The 26088-nt window shown below is 43.4% G+C and overlaps 2 protein-coding genes across 2 annotated transcripts in view; one reads left to right on the forward strand and one right to left on the reverse strand.

Annotated features, from left to right (window-relative positions):
• The window catches only part of LOC126515921 (deleted in malignant brain tumors 1 protein-like), a 30689-nt gene extending 8715 nt beyond the window's left edge, over nucleotides 1-21974 (forward strand). The window contains exons 15-34 of the mRNA XM_050165958.1: nucleotides 167-199; nucleotides 300-338; nucleotides 524-559; nucleotides 661-699; nucleotides 879-923; nucleotides 2465-2500; nucleotides 4149-4184; nucleotides 4286-4324; nucleotides 4634-4678; nucleotides 5837-5872; nucleotides 5969-6007; nucleotides 6163-6201; nucleotides 9586-9624; nucleotides 9932-9970; nucleotides 11566-11604; nucleotides 13471-13782; nucleotides 15071-15103; nucleotides 16066-16241; nucleotides 17770-18152; nucleotides 21247-21974. Coding sequence (XP_050021915.1) covers nucleotides 167-199; nucleotides 300-338; nucleotides 524-559; nucleotides 661-699; nucleotides 879-923; nucleotides 2465-2500; nucleotides 4149-4184; nucleotides 4286-4324; nucleotides 4634-4678; nucleotides 5837-5872; nucleotides 5969-6007; nucleotides 6163-6201; nucleotides 9586-9624; nucleotides 9932-9970; nucleotides 11566-11604; nucleotides 13471-13782; nucleotides 15071-15103; nucleotides 16066-16241; nucleotides 17770-18152; nucleotides 21247-21538 — 1775 coding nt within the window. The 3' untranslated portion in view covers nucleotides 21539-21974. The remainder of the gene's footprint in view (nucleotides 1-166; nucleotides 200-299; nucleotides 339-523; nucleotides 560-660; nucleotides 700-878; nucleotides 924-2464; nucleotides 2501-4148; nucleotides 4185-4285; nucleotides 4325-4633; nucleotides 4679-5836; nucleotides 5873-5968; nucleotides 6008-6162; nucleotides 6202-9585; nucleotides 9625-9931; nucleotides 9971-11565; nucleotides 11605-13470; nucleotides 13783-15070; nucleotides 15104-16065; nucleotides 16242-17769; nucleotides 18153-21246) is intronic.
• LOC126515922 (pyridoxal phosphate phosphatase PHOSPHO2-like) lies at nucleotides 21543-25848 on the reverse strand. The gene is given in 4 exon segments (XM_050165959.1): nucleotides 21543-21547; nucleotides 24632-24909; nucleotides 25134-25281; nucleotides 25284-25848. Coding segments are annotated over 4 exon segments (996 nt in total).
• Between the last annotated feature and the right edge of the window lie 240 nt (nucleotides 25849-26088).

The following is a 26088-nucleotide window of genomic DNA, read 5'->3' on the forward strand; positions in this document are numbered from 1 at the left end:
ACTTTGCTGGGAAGACAGTGCACACAACTTCTCCCCGCATTTTTATGTGGGTGCTCTGGATTGATCTCAAGTAGCACGATTATAAGGTAAGCACTTTGCACGCTGAGCCATGCCCCCAGTCCAATATACTAATTTTAAAGCACCCTATTTCTGGGTTTATATATAGATGCATCTTCATCGGCAGAAGAGTCATCCTCTGGTAATGTTTCTGCCTGTCATATATCTTAAATACAGTCAAAGATTTTATGCTTCCTGTTTGGCAAAGGACTTAGCCATGTCACTTTTTTCTCTGTCTGTAGGCACTGCTTCAACCTCAGCAGACTCAAGCTCTCCGAATGGTAAAGTACTCCATTGCAATGTTTATGCAGTGAAGAAATTTCTTATTTGCTATGGTATATTTAGACAGAAAGTTTATTTAATGACCACATTAACTACAAAATAAAGATGATAGCAAAAAAAATAAACCAACCCCAGTATAATTTTATTCATTTCAAAACGTCCTGTTCTCTGACTTTATATACAGATGCATCTACAGTCTCCACAGAAGATACCCCCTCTGGTAATATTTTCTGTTTCTCATGATTTTACTTAAAACAAATGACAGTCTTTTCTCTTTCTATTTGGTAAATTCTCTAAATATTTATTTTTATTTGTCTGTAGACACTTCTTCAGCCTCACCAGAACCCAGCTCTCCAACTGGTAATGTCCTCAATATTCTGTTTAACTAAATGAAATGAATTTCTTATCAGCCACAACAGAGGTCTCCTCTGGTGATCTTTTCATCCCATCACAGCTCTTAAGTGAAACACGATCCTAGTTTTTCCTCTTTCTTTTTGGAAAGTGATCACACATATATTTCCTCTTCTCTTTGCTCATAGATATGTCTTCAGCCTCAGCAGAAGGGAGGAGTGGAGAGTCAACTGGTAAAAATCCTTCACAGTGTTTTCTTGACAATGAAAAGCTTTTTTTTTTTAAAAAAAAATCTTAACTATGTGTATTGGGTGTGCATATATTTATGTACATATGAGTGTTTGTGCCCATGGACACCAGAGACTTGGGATCCAACTGGAGCTGGAGTTGAAGACAGCTGAGAGCCACTAATGTGAGTTAGTGCTGGGACATGAACTTGAGTCCCCTGGAAGAACAGTACTCAATCTTAACCATAAAGCAACCTTTCCAGCTCAGCATGTATAATAACATTTAATTATATATAACAGTGAATTCCATCATGATATTTTTATGTGTGTATGTAGCATATTTAATGATACTCACACCTAGTGTTTCGTCCAGCCCTCCTCACACTCCTCCTAACCCTGTTCCTCTTCCCAGCAATGACCTCTTCTTCTTTGCTGCCTTTTCACTTTATGCACTAATGAGTTGATTTGGGTTACTGGAGAAGCAGAGTTGAGGGTTATTTCTCAAAGTACTGGCAACTTAGCAGTGGCTGTGCCACTCAAGTAAATGTCTCTCCTCCCACAACAATCAGATTTTGTATGGACTCTTAAGGAGTGGCAGGCCTCATGAGTCTCCCACTTCCAGGGCAATGATTATATGTTCAACCTTGGGCAAGTCATGTGCAGATAAACACATTGGTGGAGAGCTCAAGAGTACAATTGTGCCACTCCATATCCAGAAAATAATGTACACAGCACTCCATCTCTTCCTCTAGCTTTTACACTTGCTTTGGTTTAAAGTTTTTTTTAATGTGTTCTTCATGATGAAGTATGAACCATTAGAACCAACTATAACTTTATCTGTAATCATGATAAACCTGTCTACCTTACCTGCTACTCCCTGATCTTGGCAAGGAAACAGAAGTGCCCAATTTAAGGCTGAGCATTGAAGTTACTTGTTGTCATGACTTTGACCAGCTATGAGTCTCTACAGTAACTACTAACCATTGCAAATAGAAGCTTTGTTGACCGAAGCTAAAAACCAGTACTCATCACAACACAATCACTAAGATGTCAATTTGACAACAATGTCCCATCCATGAAGCCAAACAGCAACTGTAGCTTTGCCACTAGAACCCATCACCTCTGGTACGTTATGGTACCGAACTCATAAAGCAGCCTCACATCCAATCAGAAAAGAGTTGGCTACACCTACAACAGTCATGCCACTGTTACACCAGTGGACGTATCTTGCCTGGAAAGTCAGTACTGCAGCCTGCAGCATTTACAATGAGGAATGTTGCTGCTGACAGCTCTCCCCCAGCAGCTTGCATGGCATCTTCAAAGTCTATGGAAGCTAGCCAATGGGGAGAAAGCTTCCCGCTCAGTTACAGCTTCATTTCTGCATGTCCTGCCAGCAAAATGTATGGTACCTTTAACAACAAAAAAGCTTTTCTTGTTTGCCATTTATATTTAGGAAATTAATATACTTAAATCATATGCCACAATGCAAAGATCAATGAAAGATAGTTTTTTTTTAAATCATTATTTTCTCTGGGGTTTACACACAGATGAATCATCAGCCTCAAAAGAAGAGACCTCTTCAGGTAATGTTTTCAACTTGTCACATCTAGTAATTTAAACATAATCAGAGTTTCCCTACTTTTCATTAGAAAAATAATCTAAGTATGCCTATTCTTCTATGGGTCTATAGCTATTTCTTCAACCTCATAGAAGCAAGCTCTCCACCTGATAGGCTTCCTTATTGTGCTGCTTGTATATTCAGATAGTTTGTCATATTGTATTTATTTAAAAAATAACCCCAGTTAAGGATTACATTGTGCAAAGATTTAAAAATGCAAAAATATCAATTTTCTGTGTGTGCTTTTATGTTCTTGTGTGATGGTGCATGCATCTGTGATAGTGTATGTACACAATAGTGTTATTGCACATGTATGTGGATGCTGGAGGACAATGTTGGGCTTCAATTTTAGGAGCACTATCCATCTCCTTTGGGACAGATTCTCTCATTGGCCTGAAGCTCACTAAATAGGTTAGAGTGACTAGCTAAAGGCACGGGGTTCCTCTTGCCTCTGTCTCCCAGTGCTAGGATGCAAGTACACATTACTCCAGGCAGCTTTACATGGATTCTGGGAATTAATCTCAGAGTCACGAGTTTTCAAGGCAAGTTTTTGACTGAGGTTTCTGTCCTACCAGGTTCCACAGCCAGTTAGTCCCAAATAAACACACAGGTCTACACAAATCATAAACTGGTTGGCCTATTAACTAGGGCTTCTTATTAACTCTTATAACTTATATTAGTCCATAATTCTTGTCTGTGTTAGCTAGGTGGCTTGGTACCTTTTTTCAGTGAGGCTTTCTCATCTTGCTTCCTCTGTGTCTGGATGACAACTGCTGACTGTGTCTTTTCTCTTCCCAGAATTTTCCTGTTCTCTGCACCCTGCTTCTCTTTCCTGCCTGGTCACCCCGCCTATACTTCCTGCCTGGCTACTGGCCAATCAGTGTTTATTAAAAATAATACAAGTGACAGGATAAAATGCTATTGTCCCACAGCACTTCCCCCATTCTTTTTTAAATAAGAACTCTTTATCTAATATTCTTTGTTTAGCTTCTCTCCTGACCATTGTCCATAACAACTTGTAACCAACATTCTAAACAAAGGCAAACATCCACAATGTATTTTTGGGGAATGTGGGCATAGTTTTCTAGGCTACTTCCTGCTGATTGTGGGCACTGATAATCTTATGGCGACTTAAAGAAAATTTTGAATTATGGTCAGGAATTATGTTTGTTTATAAAAAAGATGTGCTGTGGGACATGGTCTTTTATCCTGTCGCTTGTATTATTTTTAATAAATGCTGGCTGGCCCGTAGCAAGGCAGGAAGTATCGGTAGGGTGGCCAGGCAGGAAGTAGAGGCAGGGTGATGAGAACAGGAGAATTCTGGGAAGAGGAAAGGTCAGTATGCATTTGTCACCCAGCTGCAGAAGAAGCAAGATGAGAATACCCAAGCCATGTGGTGACACAGATGAGAGTTACAGGCTCATATAAGTTATAAGAGTTAATAAGAAACCTGAGCTAATAGGCCAATCAGCATTTTATTAAACAAGTACAAGAAACAAATCTTTACAGGGTAAAACCATTGTCTCACAGCAGCAAGTGCTTTGCCTACTGAGCCATCTTCTCAACCCAAGACACTAAAATCACAGCTCCCTATTTTCTGACTTTCTATCCAGATGCCTCTTCAGTCTCCACAGAAGATACTTCCTCTGGTAATGTCTTCTACCTGTCATGATTTTATGTTAAACAAATGACAGCCTTTTATCTTCCTATTTGGTAAATTATCCAAATATTTATTTCTTTTTGTCTGTAGCTACTTCTTCAGGCTCAGCGGAATCCAGCTCTTCAAATGGTAAGCCCCTCCATTATGCTGCTTAGTCAATGAAGAAATTCCTTATGTGTTGTGTTGTATCTGAACAGTAAACTCATTTAATGTTCACATTAATCATAAAGTGAGTGAAAACTACCCCAGCATCACTCGACTCATTTCAGAGCATCCGGTTCTCTGGGTTCACCCACAGATGCATCTTAGTCACAGCAGAGGTCTCCTCTGGTGATCTTTTCACCCCATCACCGCTCTTAAGTGAAACAAGAGCCTAGTTTTTCCTCTTTTTGTTTGGAAAGTGATCACATGCATATTTCTTTTTCTTTTTGCTCAAAGATATGTCTTCAACCTCAGCAGAAGGGAGGAGTGGAGAGCTCAGTGGTAATGTACTTCACTGTGTTGTTTCAACTAATAAGTGATTTTGTTTTAACTTTTAGCACATGTTAATTTTACATGATAATGAGTTTGTTGTGATAATCTCAATCTTGTGCATAGTGTGCTTTAATTATATTTACCTCTGTCTCCCTCCCCCAGTCCCCTCATACTTTACTAATTCACAGACAACTTAACAGTGGCCATAACACTGAGGATAGCCCTCCCTGCCCCCCCACTCTCCCTCAGCAACCATCAGCTGCCTATAGATCCTCAGGGAGGGATTAGGCCTCATGAGCATCTCTTTCCACAGTGGAATGATGATAAACCCAATCTTGTGCAAGTCTTGTGTAAATAATCATAGCTCCTGAGAGACAAGAGTGCAACTTCTATGTTTGCCCAGAAGACGATGTTCTAGAATACCTGAAGATTTCCTCCTAATGTTACTTTCTTTCTTCCCCATTTCTCATTATTCTCCTGATACCTGGGGAGGTCATATTGAAGACTCATTTGGGGATAAGCATACAATTCATTTATTCTCAGCACTTTGACCAGTTGTAAGTCTCTGTAAAACCCAGAAACCCTTGCAAAAGTAAACTCCTCTGCAAAAGCCAGAAACAACACCAACCTATAGATGTGACTATAAGTATTTAGGAGTCAATTTCACAGTCACATTGTGTCCACTTAGCAACACAACGGCAGTGCCTTCCCCACTGCGACTTGTCATCACACAGACCAGGTATGCAATACTAGATATAAATTCCCTTCCTTGGAGGGGGCTTCAAGCCCAGTCAGAAAGCAGTTGGTTACCCCTGTAACAGTCATGAACTCTTATATCTGTGAGTACATCACGTCTAACATGATAGTAGCATAGCATTAAAGGTTCACAGTTGAGTAAGCCTTTTTATGGCTATCATCCCCCAGCTGCCTAAATAGAACCTTCCAGCACTGTGAAAACTAGTTAGCAGAGAGGAAGCTTCCAGTTGAGGGCCAGTTTTTTTTTTCATATCCTGCAACCCAAGAATTTGTGTCTTCATTAATGTACCTGTGTTTCTTATTTTCATGTTGTATTTGGAAAATGAACCTACTTAATGGTTGTATTCACCACAAACCAAAGATCAATGAAAAGATGTCTTTTTAAGCATCATGCTTTGTGTTTGTACACAGATGCGTCTTCAATCTCTGCAGAAGAGACGTCCTCTGGTAAGACTGTCTATCACATCTCTTAAGGTAAACACAGTTCAGACTTTCCCCTATTTGGCAAATGGATACAGTTGTGTGTCTCCTTTTGATCTCCAGATACATCTTCAACCTCAGCAGAATCGGGTTCTACAACTGGTAAGTCCCCCTGCCCTGCTGCCTGATATACTGGGCTGAGTTTATCATTTGTCATATTAGACAATGAGACTATTTAATGATCACTTTGGCATCAAATACAGATCAGTGAAAGAAAACTCATTTTAAAGTACTCCCTTCTCTGGGTACCTCCACAGATCCATCTTCAACCTCGGCAGAAGAGGCAAGCTCCTCTGGTAATGTTTTCTGTTATCACATTTCTTCTTTTAAAAAAAAATTCATGATTTATTTTGGCCACTTTTTAAAACATTGACAAATATGGTGATTAGCTTCAGTGTGTCATTTTTATACACTCTGTTGTCATCACCCCACACACAGTGTATTTGTAACATTCCATTCCAGGAAGCCCCTCTCTGTTTTGTCACGTGTTCTATTACCACCTTTCTTTCTTAAAACTTTTCTCCTCCGACAGCCCTTCTTTTGTTTGTTGACCTATATCTGCCAATATATATAAACTAAAACCTGCACATGAGAGAGAATGTGGTTTTCTCTTTCTGAGTTTGTTAACTCATATAATAACTTGCAGTTCCATCGGGGTTTTTTAGAGTTCATAATTTCATTTTTCTTTATAGTTGAATAAAATTATAGCTGAATAAAATTATAGTTGAATAAAATGCAAATTCCATTGTGCATATGTACCACACTTTCATTGTCCACCCATTTGCTAATGAATGTCTAGATACTGTGAATATCGTAGCACTAAACTGGATGTGCAAGTGTCTCTGTGCTAGGGCTTAGATTCCTTGGGTATGCATTGAGCAGTAGCATACTTGGGCCATATGGTAGTTCTAATTTTAGTTGTTTGCGAACCATCCACGTGGATTTCATAGTGGCTCTGGCTGTTTTCACTTCCACGAGGAGCGAATGAGTTTCCCCCACATCTTCATCAACATTTGGTCATTGAATTTCTTGATGACAGCCATTCTGAATGTGTCAAGAAGGAAGTAGTCTTTCTTTAAATTATGTGTATGAGTCTGCATGTAAGTATGTAAAGATGTGAAGGCAGGTGCTCTCTGAGTCCATAAGAGGCTGTTGAATCTCTAGAGCTAAGATCACAAGCCCTGACGTGGGTGCTGGAAACTGAGCTTGAGTCCTCTGCAAGAGCAGTACTTGTTCTTAACCACTGACCATCTCTTCAGCCCTAGAAGTAGTCTTACCTTGTACTTTCCTGATGGGCTAAGGATGGTGAACAACTTCAAACATATTTGTTGGTCATTTGCATTTCTTCCTTGTTGAATTGTCTATTCAGATGTCAGCCCATCCTTTGATTGAGAGTTTGAGGACCCAGGGATTTCATTTTTACAGTCCTTCATGTATTCTAGAATACAGTCACCTGTCTGAGTTAGCTGGAGATTTTCTCCCATTTTGTGAACTGTGTGCTCACTCTGCTGATGGTTTCCTTTGCTGTGCAGAAGCTTTTAAGTTTTGTGTAGTCCCATTTTTAAATAATTTAATTCAATTACTCTGCTAATAGAGTTCTGTATAGAAAGTTGTTGCCTATTTCTGCATCTATAAGCATTTTCCCATGTTATCTTCTAGACATTTCCACATTTTATCTTTTACTTTAAGGTTCTTGATCTATCTTGAATGGATTTTGTGCAGAGAGTGAGAGATACAGATCTAATTCTATTCTTCTGTAGCCACCAAACTTGTTGACCAGGCCTTTTCTCTCTATCATGTGTTATTTCCTGACCCCAAGGGTTAAGATTTTATTTACCAACCCTTTTCTTGTTGCTGAACATAAACTAAAAGCATTGTTAAAATCTTGGAGTAACTGGTCAACACAGTTGCCTGAACAATAGTAACTATCCATACTTCAGCAAGAGACTTACTTGAAAAATGAACCTTTACAGTTTTGTTGAAGCAGGGTTTCCAAGATTGGTGTTGGTGATCCCTACTGCCAATGAGAGGTTAAGTGGGGGACAGCAGAGTGTCACAGGAACACTCATTGGCTCCTTGAGTAGGTGGGTCTCCTGGACTTTGTGTCAAGGCTTTTCTAAACATCTACCAAAGCTACAAACAACGCACTGATGCAGATCGACCAATTGATTCTGCTTTTGCAAGTGATTTGATGTATTAATAATCTCCTTCACCATCTGTTCTCTCTCTCTCTCTCTCTCTCTCTCTCTCCTCTCTCTCCCCACCTTTCCTGCTTTCTTCCTCATCTTCATCAGCTTCTCCATCATGTCCTTATTCTTCTCCTTCACCGATAGCTTCAGGTTTGCCATCTTCTCCTTCTATACCATCATTCTTTTCTTCATCAAACTCTTTTTTCTCACCGTCCTCATCTTCTTCATCCTCCTTCTCTTGATCATAGCATCAAACTCTGTATCTGAGTCAGGGGGTTCCTGGTTTTCTTGGTGACAATCAGTTGGTACAGGAGATTTAGAACACTCAGTAATTATTCAGATTAGTAGCCTCATGTTCAACAAATCCACTTATTTTTTTTAGGTTTCCTAAGGTTTTAAAGGTCTCAAGATGCTGATATCCTTCCATTTATTTTCACTTCCATCTAGATGTGTGAGATTTAAGTGTGTCTTTCTCAATAAGTCCAGACCTCTAGATAATCTACTATCTCTGAGCTTAAGCTCAAGCTTTTTTATTTTAGTAGCATGCAGATATTTGAACCTGACATCAAGCTCACACTAATTAAAATGACAAAACCTAAATCCACAAATTCTGCTGTTGGACTCTAGAGTTTTCCATCATTTGATTTTCAGTTGTTCAAGACAATCCCTCTAACAGCTGGTTCCTCAGCTTTTGGTAGATCATCTTCCTCATGTCCATGGTCCCTTTGTGACTTGTCTTCAAATTTAACTTCCCATGGTGGGAGTGAAGACGGAAGTGGTGTCCTTGACTGGGTGGCCAGGACTGTGAGAGGAGTTGGCAGGTAGTCCAGTCTGGAACAGCAGAAGGCATGCAGTTGTCCTTCTGCTGATGAGTGTGGCCCCTGGGGCTTCTTCTATCTCATGGGTTCTTAGGCTTGATCTCTTGCAACTTGAGTCATACTTGTTAATTTTCCTTCTTTATGTATTTCAGGCTGTGTTATTGTCTCAGCTTGTTGTAGAACCCTGACATTCATTCTTCTGCTTGGTCTTGTCCAATGGGGATGCTTTCTGCTGGGCTTTCACTGAGAGACTCTTTTAGTTCCAGAATTTCCATTGGCTTTTCCAGTGCCAGTCCTGTGAACTGTTCATAGCTAATACAGGCCAGGAGGTCAGCCCCGGGGGCAGTGTCCCAGCTGGGGGCCAGCAGCAGGCTGACCAGCTCCTTTTCCTGCTTCAGTTCACACTGAGTTCACATGTGACCTAGTCTCCCATAGTGCCCTTTGTGGGATACACTCTCTGAGAAATACAGCTCACAGTGGATACTGGGTCAGAGAACTGTCCGGAGTGCTGTAGGGGCACACTAAGTCCTTCTCCTCAAATATGTTCATGCATATACATCACAGCTTCTAATTCCCCATCTTATCCAGACGTTCACATTTCTTAAACACAAGAAGAGCCTTTCCCTTTCTATTGGGCAAATGTCATTGTTATGTCTCGTCTTTTTGTCTGTAGATACTTCTTCAACCTCAGCAGAAGCGAGCTCTCTAAATGGTAAATCCCCATTGTGCTATTTCAACTAAAGAGATGAGTGCCTTATTTATTAGGTTTATTTCAAAACTGAATATGCTTAACAATCCTATTGACCACAAAGTGAAGATAGTGAAAACCGCCCCCAGTGTCATTCAGTAGGATTTCAAACATCCTGTTCTTTGGGTTTACACACAGAGGCATCTACAGTAGCAGTAGAGATGTCTGGGAATCTTTTCAGCCTGTCACATCTTTAAGTTAAATAGTCAGGGCTCTCTGCTTTCTTCTGGCAAATGAACCTAGCTCTGTCTCTTCCACTCTTTGTCTGTAGATACATCTTCAGCCTCAGCAGAACTGACCTCTCCAGGCGGTAAGTCCACAGTGTTGTGTTCAAACTTCGTAATGGGCTTCTTGTTTATCATGTTGTATTGAGAAAATGAGCTTGTTTAATGATCTCCTTGTCATCAAATAAATGTTAATCCAACAACATTCACTTAAGGCATTGTGTGCTCTGGTTTACACTGAGATGCTCCCGAGATCTCTGGGAATCTGTCCAGCCTGGCACCTTTCTTAACTGAAACACAACTATAGCTTTTGCTCTTTCCATTTGGAAATGAAACCTCTGTGTCCTAAACTTTGTCTACAACATAAGCTTAACATACACAGAAAACCCAGATCTTCCCCACAGAGGATTCATGTTTTCTTCACTCAGTCACAGACGCCGAAGTGACCCTTCTACGGCAGGTACCTTCTGCCCATGTCCTAGTATTGATCAGATGAACCTGAGGGAGGCTGGGCAGAGGGTCCACATCTCATTTGATTGGTTGTGTTGTTTCAGATCATGCTTCGACCCAACCAGCACACCAGAACACACACACACACAGACACACATGCACACACGCACACCAAATAGGTTGTGACAAGAATTCTTTTTATTTGTTCTTTTGTTTTACACCATACTGTTGGTCAAATCAAAACATTCTTTTCCCTTTTCCACTTCAGTTGAGGCCCCCCTTCTTCCCTAGGTGTGTTTCCTGCTCATTGCAGCCCCCAGGGGAGCCACTTACAGCCAAACAAAAATAGGCCCAGAACAGCGCTGCCCATAGCTCCTGTTTCTCCAGGAGAAGTCAGAAGAGAGGGAATTGGTGATGAGAGAGGCCGGTCAGCTCCCCTAGAGCACAACAGGCCTCCACAGCTGATAAACACTGAACTCTGTGCTGGCCGGTAGATACTGGAGACAGGATGAACAAGCTAATGGAGCCTCAGCCACAGATCCAGGAGGAGAGTGGAGAAATGATCTCTTATTTTCAGAGGAAAAGGAGTCACAGAGAGGAAGCATGCTTGCTTAAGATCACCGAGCTAAGGCCAGACAAACCAGGTTCGCAGCTCTCAGCCAAGGCTCTTCCAAGACCCAGGACTTGCTGGAGAATCCTCTGACCCCTGTGTCATTTCCGTCTTCAGGAATAAGCCCTCTGATGCTCTGTCTGTCATTAAGTGACCCTTAACCCTTACCTTCCTTCTTTTCCAGTTCACCACCCCGAGCCCAGCATAAATGCAATCCTCACTTATGCTCTCAAAATACAGAGCAGTTAGAAAGAGCATGGGGCCCTGGGGCTTGAGGGTTATGCTGAGAATAGCCTGTTCCTGTTACACAGGAGACTTCCTCTGAAGTCTCCATTTTTTTTTTCAATGCTAAAGCAATGATAAATTTTCCCAGATTAGTCTTTGTAAGTGTTAAGGGAGTGGCTTATCTGGCTTGCTGGAACTGTGCACCAGAAGAATGATCGTAAGCTGTGTTCCACAACACCAGCTTCTCATACGCCCTGCCGTGCCGACACGTGGAAACACATGATAAGTGCATACCGCTCTGGAATAGCTATTATTGTAGACCTGACAGTTCTCATGTAAAATGTCAATGAAGTCACATACCAATCCATTCTTTACACTGCTTTTCTTTTTTTTCAGACCCAGTTCCAGCCCTGACAGAAGTGACTCCGCCGCCTGGTAACGATCCCCATGCTTGTTGCTGGAGTGAAGCTCCGTTCTCTACGTTATGCCGTCCCGTTTCATCTCGCCATCGCTTCCTAACTTCTCTTCCCTGCTTCCCTCTGTGTAGTTGAATAGAATATTCCATCTTTCTCACTTAAAACTGCACCCGAGGAACATCCTCCTCCCCTTTGTTCTCTGCCCTTATAAACTGTTCCCTAATGCTGGATAGGGTGGAACACACCCTTGATTGTGGTCATTCAGGAGGCAGAGGCCCGTGAGTTTCGGTGGGTTTGAATCAGCTTAGTCTATATAAGAAGTTCCAGGGGCTAGCCAGGACTAAGAAGTGAGACTTTGTCTCAAAAAAAAAGTTGCCTATAAAACTGAATGGTATATTTTTCCTTGAAAAAATTAGCATATAAAGTTCTTTTTGAGCATTTAACAAGTTGTTTTTGCTCTTGGAGAATACACAAAACATAACAATATTTGTCACAGTTTGATACCATGATATCATATCAAGTAAAACATCATGGACTGCATTCCTGTGCTCAACTATTGGGGTCTGAAATAAGAGAGAGATTCCTCTTCAGCTCGAAGCTGAAACGTGAGCCGTTGAGGGTGCGCATTTGTAAGCCTCTAACCTTTTATGTTGATGAGACAATGACCCCTTTGCCCGGCAGGCTTTGTTTCTTTCTACTCGCTAATATAATAAGGCATCTGTTGATACTGCCAGGATCACATTTCTCTTTCATTAGATTTCTCACACCTTACAGGAAGAGGGTTATGAGCCTGTAGGTGTATTACCCACCGACATATGCACAGTGTGGTCACACAGGTTTGGCAGTCACCTTCAGGACCTCCCTCAGAAGACACCGTGTGTATTCACGAGTCATACTTTTCTCATTGCTCAGTGCAGGTCAGGACCTCACCCGTGCTGGGCTAACACTCTCTCGAATGAACTGCACCCTTGACCCATTCTCCTAGCGGTTCAAGTATCCTGCTTTTGGTATTATAATACCAAGTAGATCAAGAGAGGGCAGCTAGAGTAGACCCTCACACTGTAGTCAGAACTAATGCCTGTGGATTTAATATTCACTAAGCCTTTTCTTTGGGCCAAACAGTGCAGGGCTGACTAGTTACTACAGAGACAAATCACCTGGTAACTGTCTGTAAGCAGGGCACCTCACAGATACAGCCATGTATATACACGTATGGTAATATAGTCATGCCTCCTACAGGGATGTTTCCATCAACAATGGAATATGCATATATACATACAACAGCAATTTTTAGACTGTGTCCTAGTGACCCCACAGCCGACTTCTTGTGTGTAACAACAAAGTCTCCTAACTGCGCATTTCTCATGATAGATCCTCGTGATTAAGCAACACAGCTGTATAGGTTTTGCTTTTGTATTGTTTTCTATTCAAAATTAAGCTTTTTTAAAAAGTAGATATATGTGGTAGTGCCTCGTGGATGAACACCGAGGTTGTTGCCCGTGTACAACTCCCAGAGAATCCTGTGGGAGCTCAGTCTGTGTATAAGGGTAGAATGGCTAAATTACATAATACAGCTTTGTTGTTAAGGTGTTGCCTCTTAAGAATACTAGTATTAGCCGGGTGGTGGTGGCGCATGCCTTTAATCCCAGCACTTGGGTGGCAGAGGCAGGCAGATCTCTGTGAGTTCGAGGCCAGCCTTGTCTACAGGAGCTAGTTCCAGGACAGGCTCCAAAGCTATAGACAAACCTTGTCTCGAAAAAACAACAACAACAAAAATACTCGTATTAAGTGTAATTTAGGGGTGTAGAGAAGGACCTCACTGCAAGAGTCTCCCTGAGATAGTGTCTACTATAGAAACCTGACTTGAACTTCTCTCACTCCGCAGACCTGCCTCTGCGCCTGGTAGGCGGGCGAAGCCGTTGTGAGGGCCGGCTGGAGGTGCGGCACCAGGGGGTATGGGGAACTGTATGCGATGACCGCTGGAACATCAAGAATGCCAGAGTTGTGTGCCGCCTCCTGGGCTGTGGTCATGCGCTGGGCGCCCCTGGCAGAAGCCACTTTGGGGCAGGCACAGGCCCCATCCTGATGAATGAAGTGCGCTGCTCTGGCTTGGAGGACTCTCTGGAGAGCTGTGCCCATGCTGGCTGGATAAGGCACAACTGCCACCACCGTGAGGATGCCAGTGTAGTCTGTGCAGGTAGGGGCCCCTGTGCAGGTAGGGGTCTAGGCCTGTAAAAGTCCCAGGTTCTGCCTCAGCACTACCCATCCTTAAAACAGGTATCATTTGGCCATTCATGACATTTTAGGACAAAGACCTAGTGGTAGTGACATTTTGATCATTGCCCTGACTTTCATAATGAACTTGCTCTAATCCCAGCTCTAAAGAAGGGGATGACAATGTCACAGAATTATTAAGACATAGCAATTACTATGGCCAGGCACAGTATATCCTGTTACATTCTCAGTCTCTGAGCTTACCTGGGGTCCCATCCTGGAGATATTATGTAACCCCCAGAGTCTAAAACACCCTCCACAGTGTCCCAGCTTCACTCTGTCCTTTGCATCAAAGCTATTTGCCTGTATCTTCCCTGGAATATAGTTTATCATCAGCTGTGTTGGTCTTGGCATTCTGACCACCACCTGTAGGGTCCAGTACCTCCTTCTGATCATTCTAAGTTACCCCCAAACTGGCCCATGACAATTTCAGAGAGTTAGGGAATTCTAAGACTTGAAGAATCCTGAATTCACCTCATCTATTCTGTTGCAACTTTTATTACAGGTAAACAAACCACGCTCATTGCTTTTGCCTTGAATAAGCCCTGTTTTGCATAGACGTGGGCCCCAAATAGAAACAACATCAGAGCCCCTGAAGCCAAGCACTACCCAAGAAATAGAAGCTATGTCTGCCTATTCTGGAGTCTACACCTTCCAGATTTTGGTTGTTCTCGTGCTTCGCAGTTCAGACTTCCCTCTCAGAAGCCCACTTTTAATAAGAACCCACACGCTGTTCTTGGACGGTACACCAAGGTGGCCGCATTCCAGCCATGACCCATGTCCAAAGGGATCTGTTGTATCTAAAGCGCTTGGGTGAATTTGATGCACACTTCCTGGTCTGAGCCTTGGCCCTGGGACACAGTCCTGTCTTGATTCTGAGCCAGAGAAATCACTGATATCCTGAGAATTCATTTCTCTCCTCCTGGGGCCCTGAGCATGCTTGGATGTAGAAAGAGACAGAAACCAGAGCTCGCCCATGCAGTGGGGTTTGCAGTCCCCATTCTTCTGCTCCCACAAATCTTGATGTTGATAACATCTATGTTCTCAGCACCACTTCACCTGGGTCAGGTTTCATCTCTGTCTCTTTATGTTGCATGGTCTGGGATGTCCTCATTCCACCACACTCCAGCTGCAATGGTTTGTCTACAGATGACTGACTGTCCTCTGGTGTTTCAGACTTGTGACATTCGCTTTTCATCTCTCCTAAACAGGTCAAGCTGACGCTCTTGTGCCCAAGGATAATGGTAAGTCATCATCCTCCTGGGGTCTGAAGCTGATTGGGAAAGGAATTAAGAGAGTAGCTGAGTGGAGAGAAGAAGCAGGCTAGGAGGAAGGCCCACTAGCCTAGACAGCCAGAGGGCGGTGAAAAAGCCCCTTTGTACTTGGGCTCTTTCCATTTTCGCTCCCACACTTCTTCCAGGTTCTTCTCTGTGTGACAGACCAGACAGATACAAGTTCAGATTGGGGGGTCATGAGTTGTCCTTTAGCTCCTATGCGAGGCTCTGACCTCTGGCCTATGGGGTATGGGTTGTAAGCAGGATTCCCTATTGATATGGCCTGATTTCAAAGCCCTCCCCCTTTTTGTAAGGATATTAAAAAGCCAATAAAAATCAGGGCTATCGAGACACCTCTGTTGGTAAAGTATTAGCCATGCAAGCATGAGGACTTGTTTGATCCTGAGCACCCACATAAAAGTCAAGCACAGTTGTACGCATCTGTAAGCCCAGCCTTGGGGAGGTGAGGACAGGAGGAGCATTCTGGGGTCTTACCGGTCAACCAGTGGAACCAAACCAGAAAGCTCCAGGTTAAACGAGAGACCTTGTCTCCAAAACTACAGTAGACAGTCATCAAGGAAGATATCCAACATTCACCTATGGTCTCCGAACACACACACACACATCACTGGAAGTAAAGCCAAGGTGATAGATTAGAGTAAATCAGTTTTTCTCACCCTTCCTGGCACTATAACTCTTTAATATAGTTCCTCACGCTATTGGGGACCCCCAATCGTAAAATTATTTGTTGCTACTTAATAACTGTAATTGTGCTACTGTTATGAGCTGTAGGGTAAATATCTGCTATGCAGCCCACCGTTAAGAACCGGGATGCTGAGCAGGCCCAGGCCACCCCGGAGTGCTGCCTGTAGCGCACACTGACAGCCCCTGAGCTACACAGCAATGTACCAGCTTCCCTCTCTCTCCTGCAGCTCAGCTGTCCTGTCTGCCTCACCTCTTCCAAGCTGTCATTGACCGAGGTTATCTCCGGAGATTAGGCTACTCCTCCTGGGACATCCATTTAAATGATAGGATGTGTCGCCCCCAGGTCACTGGGCGTTACCTCATCTTCAATATCCCTTATGGCCACTGTGGCACCATCAGGCAGGTAAGAGGCTGACAGCGACGCGATGACCTTCATGAATGGAGTCCAAGAAGGGAGGCTTAGAAAAATTAAACTTCCGGTTAAAACATGTGGAAGATAGGGGAAGAAGCTGCTTCGTTTCTGAAGCGGCTCACTGATTGTCTGACGTTCCACCATTTGGAGAATTTCAGACACACACACATCCTGAGAAGATGCAGAACGAGTGTTGAGTGCAGTGGCGTGGACAGCGTGTTGGGTGTGCTGGCTAGACAGGTGATGGCTGGGCTGACAATATTCTCCCGGTTTCAAAGCCAGCAATTCTCATAACGTGCTTCTCGACTGAATGTTAGAACATATCCACCATGAGCCAGGTAGGGTGCTGGGGATGAGGGAGGACAGGTTGTCTGTCTGCTATGTCTCTAACATAACTAAGCAGCTAGTTATGTTCCACACAATAGAGAGCAAACATCTAGGATATTCTGGAGCCATTAAGTACATGTGTCTATTAATTCTCCGCAACCACCTTCTTAGCTCATGAAACAATGACATTGATATTAAGAACACCCATGTATATGTGAAAGAATTGTTCCACCACGACACCCCTGTCAGTATATTTGGCAGTGATGTGACCCAAAACAGAATCCTGACACTCTTTTCCTGCTTCCCTGTTTGTCTGTATGCAAAAGGCTCACCTGACACTGTGGAGGTAGAGTTCATTCAAACCGACCACGTGATGCATCCAACATAAGCTCACTTCTATTTTGTCTGCTGTTTGGTTGTACAGAATGTAGTCATTTTTATCCTTTTTGTACTTTGAAATTTGTACTTCTTAACTGAGAGATTCCTTCCCTGAAGCCAAGCCAGAAGCTCCCCCTGTCTAGGAGGAAGGCGGCCCCTGGCAGAAAGTCTCTGGATCTGAGTCACACACGCTTCAGAAATGTCCCCGACCTGGCTGTGCTCCTGGCATGCACACAGGGCATTTGAAGAAGTACAGGTGGTGGCTCCTGCCCATCATGTTGTCCATTCCACTACAAGGCTCTATGTTCTGCTGCAGGTGATGTGTGCAGCACACAAGCAAGAAGCAAGGCTAGGAGCCCAGGCTGGCAGGCACAGATTGAGGCTCACCTGTGGCCAAATCTAGCTTGGAATCAAGGGCAGAGAAGATCCAAGTTCCAAGTTAGATATGGTCAGAGGGGTGGGGTTCCAGTGGGCATTGGATGTGTGGAGGAATTCAAAAGAGAGGGAGCACCACGCAACCATAGTGGATCTGCCACCCAGCTCAAAGTTCTACAGATTGGCTATTACAGGAGGGAAGGGGCAGTCCTCACCCAAGATACACCCCCTTACACACACACACACACACACACACACACACACACACACACACACACTTCTTCCTAGTGTTACCACAGTGGTCCAGTCAGGGACTCCAGCCCCCAGGAAGGTCATGAAGCTGGTACCTGGCACTTAAGGGAAGGAAAGGACTCCACCGTGGATAAAGAGTAGCATCAAGGCTCCAGGTACACTACCTATGATTCTCTCATCCTCACAGGAGCATCAAGGCTCTCCCAGCTACTCCAACTCCATCAGAGGCAGAACTCAAGGCCACCCTGGCCGAGTCATAGTGAGGCACAAGGTGCCCCAGGTGAAGTTCACCTGCAAAGTGGATGGCCAGTCTGCAATGGAAATTGTGCATGGGAGTGACACTCAGAAGGACCATGTCAGCTACGATGTGTCAATTTCATTCCTCCAGTCTCCTGCATCCCGGAATATGGGGGTTGGAGCTCCTCCTTATACCCATCAGAGGGAAGAGGTCTTCCTGCAGGCCACCCTCCACAGCCACAATCCCAATCTGAAGCTCGTGGTGGATACCTGTGTGGCTTCTCCTGACCCCAGTGATTTCACAACTGTCAAGTATGAACTGATTCAGGAAGGGTAAGGATCATGGAAACTCTCCCTAGTTGGTGTTAAATGAGCATAGTGTTTCTCTGGGAAACCTGTAGTGTCTGACCTGGAGTACTAAGTCAGAAGGGTGTAGACATCCTGCATGTCTCTAGCAGACACTGATCATGGTGGAGAATATAGCAGCCTAGGCAAACTCCCTTGACTCCTCCAAGACCTCATTCAGTACTTTGCTAGCCCACCCCATCTTTTTTAGCCTAATCCTCCCTTCCTTCCTAGTTTCCCTCTCCCAGGACAAATCTTGAGGACTTTGGCTTACACTGATGAGTCAATGTGTTTTCCTGAGCTAAGCTCTTAGTCAAACCAGCCAGATGTCTTCAAGCTCATTGGTTCACCAAGTGACTTGCCAAGTGAGAACCTTGGCAAGTTGTTTGCCTCTGTGACTCCTACATATCTTATCAGGTGTTACTGCAGATCTTTCTCTGGGGACATTACACACATATCTATTTTCTCCAAATAACACAAAGGACAAAACCCCACCCCCCCAATTTCATCAAAGTCCATCTTGGTGAACCAGGAAGTTCTCCGGGCTTATTTGCAGAAGTGAGTAAGGAGTTGCATAGGTGAGTGACTCCATGTGCGCCACCCCAGCATAGATGACATAGCCCTGTGAATGTTGCTGAATGATGTGGATGATGAAGTCCCTTTCGGTCAACCTTCTGCCTCTCCTAACCCCGCGCTGCTGAGATCACATGAAGCTGGAGTTGGGTGGGAGGGAGTGGCTGGAATCTGCTGAGGAGCTAATTTTCCATTCCCTCCCTATATGAAGGGATGTTGATGGCCTGGTGTGGGTGACTCCTAAATATGGATGATCCCAGCTGCTCTGCTTTCGAGTTGGCAGTGGTCATGGCTGGAGGACAGGGGCTAAATGCTCATGAAGGGATAACTGGCGACTAATTAAGAAACTTGTTTCCTCAGTGGCAACTTTAGTGTGGTAAGAGCCACAACAGCCTTAGGCCCATGGGGAACAGTGAGGCACCTGTTGCCAGAGATCAACAGAGGAGCAAGACAGCATCTGCCACAGCTTTCTGGGAGCTGTGGCAGGACATGCAGAGACCAGAGGATGCTCTAGAGGGAGAAGGTTCCTGCCTTCGGACCCCTCTTATGGTCATATTATTAAGGCGAGAAGTTCAGCTAGATGTCAGAATGTCACAGCTAGCACACTGTTTCCCTTTCTCTAACCTTTAAATCTTTGGTTGATTGGAAATTATAACAAATTATATGCATTTTAATATTATAAATGCTCCCAAGTGTTGCCTTATCTGCATCCCACAAATTTTGTTAAGTTAGGTATTGTATTATTTACATTTCTATTGCTGTGACAAAACATGGTGACCAAGGCAACTCGTAAAGAAAGTGTTGAATTTGGCTTATGGTTTTAGAGGGTTAGGGTCCACGATGGCAGTGTGAAGGGACAGAGGCAGGAAAAGTGGAGAGCTTACATCGCCATTCAAAAGTAGGAGGCAGACAGAAAACACAGGAAACAGCACTAGTCTTTTGAAACTTAAAGCCTACCCCCGTGACACACATCCTCCAACCAGGCTTTCCCACAAGTTCCACCACCTGGGGACCAAACATTCAAAAGTGAGCCTCGGTGGGCTCTTCTCACCCACACCACAAGCACCATTTTCAGTTCTTTCAAAACAGTCTTAGATTTCTCTTAGGACATTTTTGACACAAAAGTTGCCTGAAAATATACTGTCTACTTGCACGTACTTGAGAATTTCCCAGAAATATTGCTGCCATTAATTTTAAGTTTAATTCTTTGCTACCTGACAATGTCTTTCTATCCTTTCAAGACTATTAAAGTATTTCTTATGGGCTGGAACATGGTCTGTCCTAATGAATATTCTACCTGGATTGAGGAGAATGTGCATTTTACTGTGGTTGGATAGACTGTTTAGTTAATGTTAACAAGATCTAGTAGGTCAACAGTGTTCCTCAGGTCCCTTCTACCCTTACTGCATTCCTCCCCACTGGATCTATGGTTGAGAGAGGGATAGTGAAGCATCCAGTTACTACAGTGGGTTTGTCGGCATCTCACTTCGGTGCCCTTTGCTTCCCATATTTAACACTCTGCCTGCAGGTGAGTTATATTAACGATTATTATATTAGGATAAAGATTGTTCCTTACCTCGATTATCTAGGGTAAGGATCTGCTCCTAGAGGGTTGACCCTTTCTTTTGTTGTTTACAAAGCACCCATCTTGGCCCTGACAGTTCTGCGCGCTCTGAAGTTTGTTCTGAACGAAGGAGCAGCTGCCATGCTGCACTCCCTCCATCTCAGTGTCGGTGTCTGTGCACTGACAGCGGCTGTCTTGTAAAGAGCACGTAGCTGGAGGATTTGTGGATTCCCCTGTAACCTATTCTCTGTCTTCACATTGGTGTAAATATGAACCGTTCATACTTAACATTCTCATCCAAGCAGTTGGATTAGACTCCACCACCATTTGTTATATTTGTCTTATGTTCTTTCCCTGCCCTGTGCCTACCTTCTCTAACTTCTCTGATTCTTTTGAACTATACATTTACATAACAACACTTTATCTCCTCTTAATATACCTCTTATGTCATCCTACAGTTTACAATCTACTTTCTTTGGGTAGTGCTGGGAATTGAACTCAGAACACTGGGGGCCATAGGTAACCAAGCCCTCATCCACTGCCCTGCATTACCAGGCCTATGATAAAATTTTTAAATAATCTAAGTGCATTTTTAAATATATCATCCACCTTATAATCTTCCCTTTAGGCAAAATAGTGTAGACCTAGAAGGCAAAAGTTACAGCTACACCTTGACTTGGTTTTCCTGTATTTAACGGTTCCCTTCTGTTTATGACCAGGTATACGGTTTCCATGAACAATGGTGTTAATCCATACGTGGAGGTAGTAGTAGTAGCATAGTAGTATAGTAGTATAGGAGTAGTTGTTGCTTCACAAAAGGGAGGGGAGTGGGAAGATCTCCTTTTGGCATTCAGAACCATAGAAGCCAGCCTGGTTATGTGGGTTGAAGGAAATTTATATCATGTGTTAGTTAACCTTTTTGGTTTGGGTTTTTCTCCCCATCAGGTGCATCAAAGACAATTCCTACTCCGACCTGCATACCTCTGGGAAGAATGTGGCCCAGTTCAAGTTCAACGCCTTCAGCTTCCTCAAAAGCTATGATGTGGTCTACCTGCAGTGTAAGGTTGCTGTCTGCCGAATCGGAGACCAATCTTCCCGATGCTCACAAGGCTGTAAAAGGCGAGGGAGGAGAGGCACAGGCTCTGCAGAGGCCAGAGAAGAACCAACTGAGTACTTCCAAACAGTGGGACCACTGAAGATCCACAGAGCAGGTCATCAGAGCAAGACCCTAGTGTGATCTCTCACGCTGTAACAAAAGTGTGTCGGGAAACTGGAAGCAAGGTATTTTTCTTAGCAGAAAGCTATGTTTGGTCAACCAGAAGCCAGACATTGGCAGCACTGTCTACTGTATCCATTCAGATGGGCAGGAGAAGCCAAGGGATTTCTTCTCTGGGGTTTGTCACTAACCAATCCTGAGCACTAACTTCTAAGGCAGTTTGTCTGTTGTAGGCAATAAAGGAAAATAAAGAATGCTGATTCTGTTATTCTTCACTCTTAAGACCTTGACCATTGTCTTCAAATGTATGAAACATTAGAAAAAGCGTGGTTGTCTATCTTTTTCCTGTGGGCAACTAAAGATTGTTTTTAAAAACATCTGCTACTATTTGGGTGCTGAAAGGTGGGTGGCCCTCTTTCTGTTCTTCTGGAAATATATTAATTCATTTCCAAATACTGCCAGCAATCTCATATAAAAATAAAATAAAGTGTTTTCTGGAAGCCACTGTTCATTTTCTTTAAACTCTTTTAGCAGAACCACTGAATGACACAAGGCTTTGAGAGCAACCTTCAAAAGGGTCCATCCAATTGTTTTGTTTTGAAGGGAACAGACTTCCTTTCTCTCGATTTTTCTCTGAGTGTTGAACTCCGCTCTTAATGACCTGCCCTGAAGAGCCAGTGACTAAATTTGAAATGTGGCAACTACTGGGTCGCAAAGAGCCAGGAGCTAATGAAAACGCTAATGCTTTTAGCTACTTTGTTCTTTGTTCTGCCAAGTAGAAAGCAGTGTGCAAAGGGAAATGCTTACAAAGCTCTGGCCTTGGGAGTCAGAAGATAATGGCTGATATCTATCCAGTATGTTCTGTCACATGCCAGGCACAGTGCCAACCCTACTCTGTACTAGGAAAGTCACCCAATCCCAATATATCCCGAGGATGCACCCACATCATCCAGAGGAGGAAATGCAGACTTGAATTATTTCAGACATTTGCTAATTTAATGATGATGAAGACAGGGTGTTTGGCCCCTAAACCACTACCCTACTTCCCTGTGTAACTTCACCAATGCACATCAGAGCCAGTCAATAAACAGCAACTGATATTACCTGAAATCATATCACTAACAGGAAATGACGGTACTGGGCCAGACAGAGGGGCTACGAAAGATACAGGCAGAGTGAGGAATCACCAAACAACGTTTCTTCATCCTTTCCGACCCCACAGGGAAACCTGCTAATTTGAATTATTTGTTTGGTGGGAAACCAAAGCCAGATGTATTCTACCTGCACATCTAAGAGTAACTCCAAGTCACTACCCGAGATTCTGAATATCTAGGTATTCTGTCTGGATAATTGATTCTAGAATACAGGTTTCTTTTCTTTTTATGCACTATGACCAAAGGGAGAGTCACCTATATGATGTGTCTGTCTTGCTAGTTGGTTAGATTTTGTAATTCTTATTTTTAATGTATTAATCAGCTGACCAATTACAGAGAAGATTCCATGTATCCCAGATAGTGTAACTGTTGTGTGGGTACGGGGAACTGAACCTTATCCCCGAGAGAGCAGCTAGTGTTAAACACTTAGCTATATCCAAGTACTATGAAATTTTCAAAAACAAATTTCTGCTTCTGACAATGATTTCATTGTCACTGCTTGTGGTGAAAATGGTTCTCATAGGCTCATACTTTTGAAAGATTTGTTTTCTGCCGGTTGAACTGCTTGGGAAGGATTAGCAAGTGTAACTTTGTTGGAGGAGGTGTGTCCCTGGGGGCAGGCTTTGAAGTTTGAAAAGCCTAAGAAAGGCCAGGCAGTGGTGGCACACGCCTTAAATCCCAGCACTTGGGAGGCAGAAGCAGGAGGATCTCTGTGAGTTCGAAGCCAGCATGGTGTACAAGAGCTAGTTCCAGGACAGGCTCCAGAGCTACAGAGAAACCCTGTCTTGGAAAACCAAAAAAAAAAAAAAAAAAGGAAAGATAAGAAAAGCCCAAGAACACCCTAATTAACTCCATCTGCTTCTGTGTGGATCAAGATGTGAGCTCTCAGCTACTGCACCAGCTCCATGCCTACCCACCTGCTGTCGTGCTCCTCACCATAGTGGTATGGACTCTAGCCCCTGGAACCATGAGCCTCAAATACATTGCTTTCTTTGTTAAGTTATTTTGGTCAGGGGTGTTTTATCATAGCAAACAGAACAGTAACTAAGACACTGTCTATGTTTAAGTGTGGTCTATTTGCAGGATGTGGCCCTGGCTCTCTGTTTAAGCTGATGAAGTTTGAAGCTTCCTTGTAAAAAAAAAAAAAAATCACATAGTAAAGATTCAGATGAGAGGAAATGATAATTAAAATTGTACCTTGACTAGCGGGAGGGAGGGGGGTAGGCTATTTTCCAGGTGAGATTTTGAACAATTTACAGGTGCTGGAATCTATGCTCACAAACTAACTCTTAAGTAAATTGACTTTAAAATAGGCTCAAGCGATGAAAGGAGACAGAGACAGAGACCCACAATGGAGCACCGGACTGAAATCTCAAGGTCCAAATCAGGAGCAGAAGGAGAGAGAGCACAAGCAAGGAACTCAGGACGGCGAGGGGTGCACCCATACACTGAGACAATGGGGATGTTCTATCGGGAACTCACCAAGGCCAGCTGGCCTGGGTCTGAAAAAGCCTGGGTTAAAACCGGTCTTGCTGAACATAGTGGACAATGAGAACTACTGAGACCTCAAGAACAATGGCAAGGGGTTTTTGATCCTACTGTACCTATTGGTTTCGTGGGAGCCTAGGCAGTTTCGTGGATACTCACCTTACTAGTCCTGGATGGAGGTGGGTGGTCCTTGGACTTCCCACAGGGCAGGGAACCCTGATTGCTCTTTGGGCTGACGAGGGAGAGGGACTTGATCGGGGGAGGGGGAGGGAAAGGGGAGGCAGCAGTGGGGAAGAGACAGAAATCTTTAATAAATAAATTAATTAATTAAAAAAAGGAAAAAAAATAAAATAGGCTCAAATCCCAGAGCTCATTGCTGACAGCTTGCCTGCTGGTATTGACATCCTCCTTCCCAATGGCTGAGGTTGGCAAAGCTCTGTCTCTGAGATGTGATGCAAGCCTTGCCACTCACCTGAGCAAACCACGCTGGCATCCTCATGGTGCCCACAGTTGTGGGAGAACCATCCGTGATGTGTGCATTGCCACACCTTGGCTTCATCCCCCATGCACTGCACATCATCCAGCATGATATGGCCCATGCCTCTCTCAAAGTAGCTCTCAGCTGGGGCTGACATGGCCACACCACAGCCAAGCTGCTGGCACACCACCTTGGCATCTGTCAGGTCCCAGCTGTCATCACACACTGCGCCCCAGATACCATTGTAAGAGATCTCTACTCGTCCCTCACACCTGTGGCTACGTTCACCAGTCTCAAGGCCAGACCCAGGAAAGGAAAAATAGGTGCTTCTGAGCTGTGACACTGTCTTCATATGCTAGGGTCATCTGCAGGTTGAAAAACATGTTCTCCATGTTAGACACTAGGAGTGACCCTGTGACCTGATCCCTAAAATTATATTTCTTTATGAGTATTGAAGTGCTGTTAATGCCTGTTAAATTTTTTGTTGGCACATTACCTCTTCATTAGAAATTGTAAGTGAGAAATTATTTCAACACCTGAAGACGAAATTACAACAGAAGATTCAATACGCTCAAGATTTTGAGACATTCTTGCAAGAATTCTAGGTAGAGTATATTCTTTCCGCGGCATGGCAACATCATTTTCTTTAAAAAGGTAACTGGACAGACATCATTTCCACAATCCCCTATATAAACAATCCTGAATATCTCACCCCTTCTCTGTTTATCTATAAATTCTAGCACAACTGCATTCTTCCAAAGGTTCTTCAGACAGCTATTGCAAGAACGAGTGTGGCAATTTTTAACTGTGAGACGAGCACTGTTCTCAAAAGCTGCTGGATTAGTAAACACGTTATCAAAGACATCATGAAAATCAGCAGCTTCTAAAACCCAACCTATGAAGACTGAGTTTGAATCTGAACTAATGATGCAATCCAATGTATCCTCATTCATCTTAGAAAGCTGAAAAGCTCTCCCGTCCCCTGAGTGAAAGGCGTTGATGTCAGCTCTTCTCATTTCATCTTCTTTCAGCCCTTTCTCTCCCAAATACTTAAAGACTCTGCCCATAAATTCTGTCCAGAACCCCTTCTGGTAAGAATCTTGCCTTTCCATAGGATTTCTTTTTTGGTCTGGAGCACACTGTACAATCCAGGTGTCACTATTGTCATCTATGATTGTATTGTCAAAGTCACACACCAACAAAACTTTCATGGTTCCAATGACAGATTTGGGTTACCCTAAGATGGCACTTGCAGTCCAATTAATCTTATTTCAGCACTGAATTTAGGTCATTAAAAATCTTTAATTTGCCACCTGTTTTTTTTTTTTTTTTTCCCGAGATCAGCCAGTCTCTACCTCCACAGCAGTGGGTTACAAATACTTATTACCATAGTCAGCATTTTTTTTTTTTTGGTTTTTTGAGACAGGGTTTCTCTGTAGTTTTGGAGCCTA

The sequence above is a fragment of the Alexandromys fortis genome, unplaced genomic scaffold, assembly GCF_014885135.2.
Source record: "Alexandromys fortis isolate MF-2015 unplaced genomic scaffold, M_Fortis_MF-2015_v1.1 scaffold_146, whole genome shotgun sequence".
In the NCBI taxonomy this organism is placed as follows: Eukaryota; Metazoa; Chordata; class Mammalia; order Rodentia; family Cricetidae; genus Alexandromys; species Alexandromys fortis.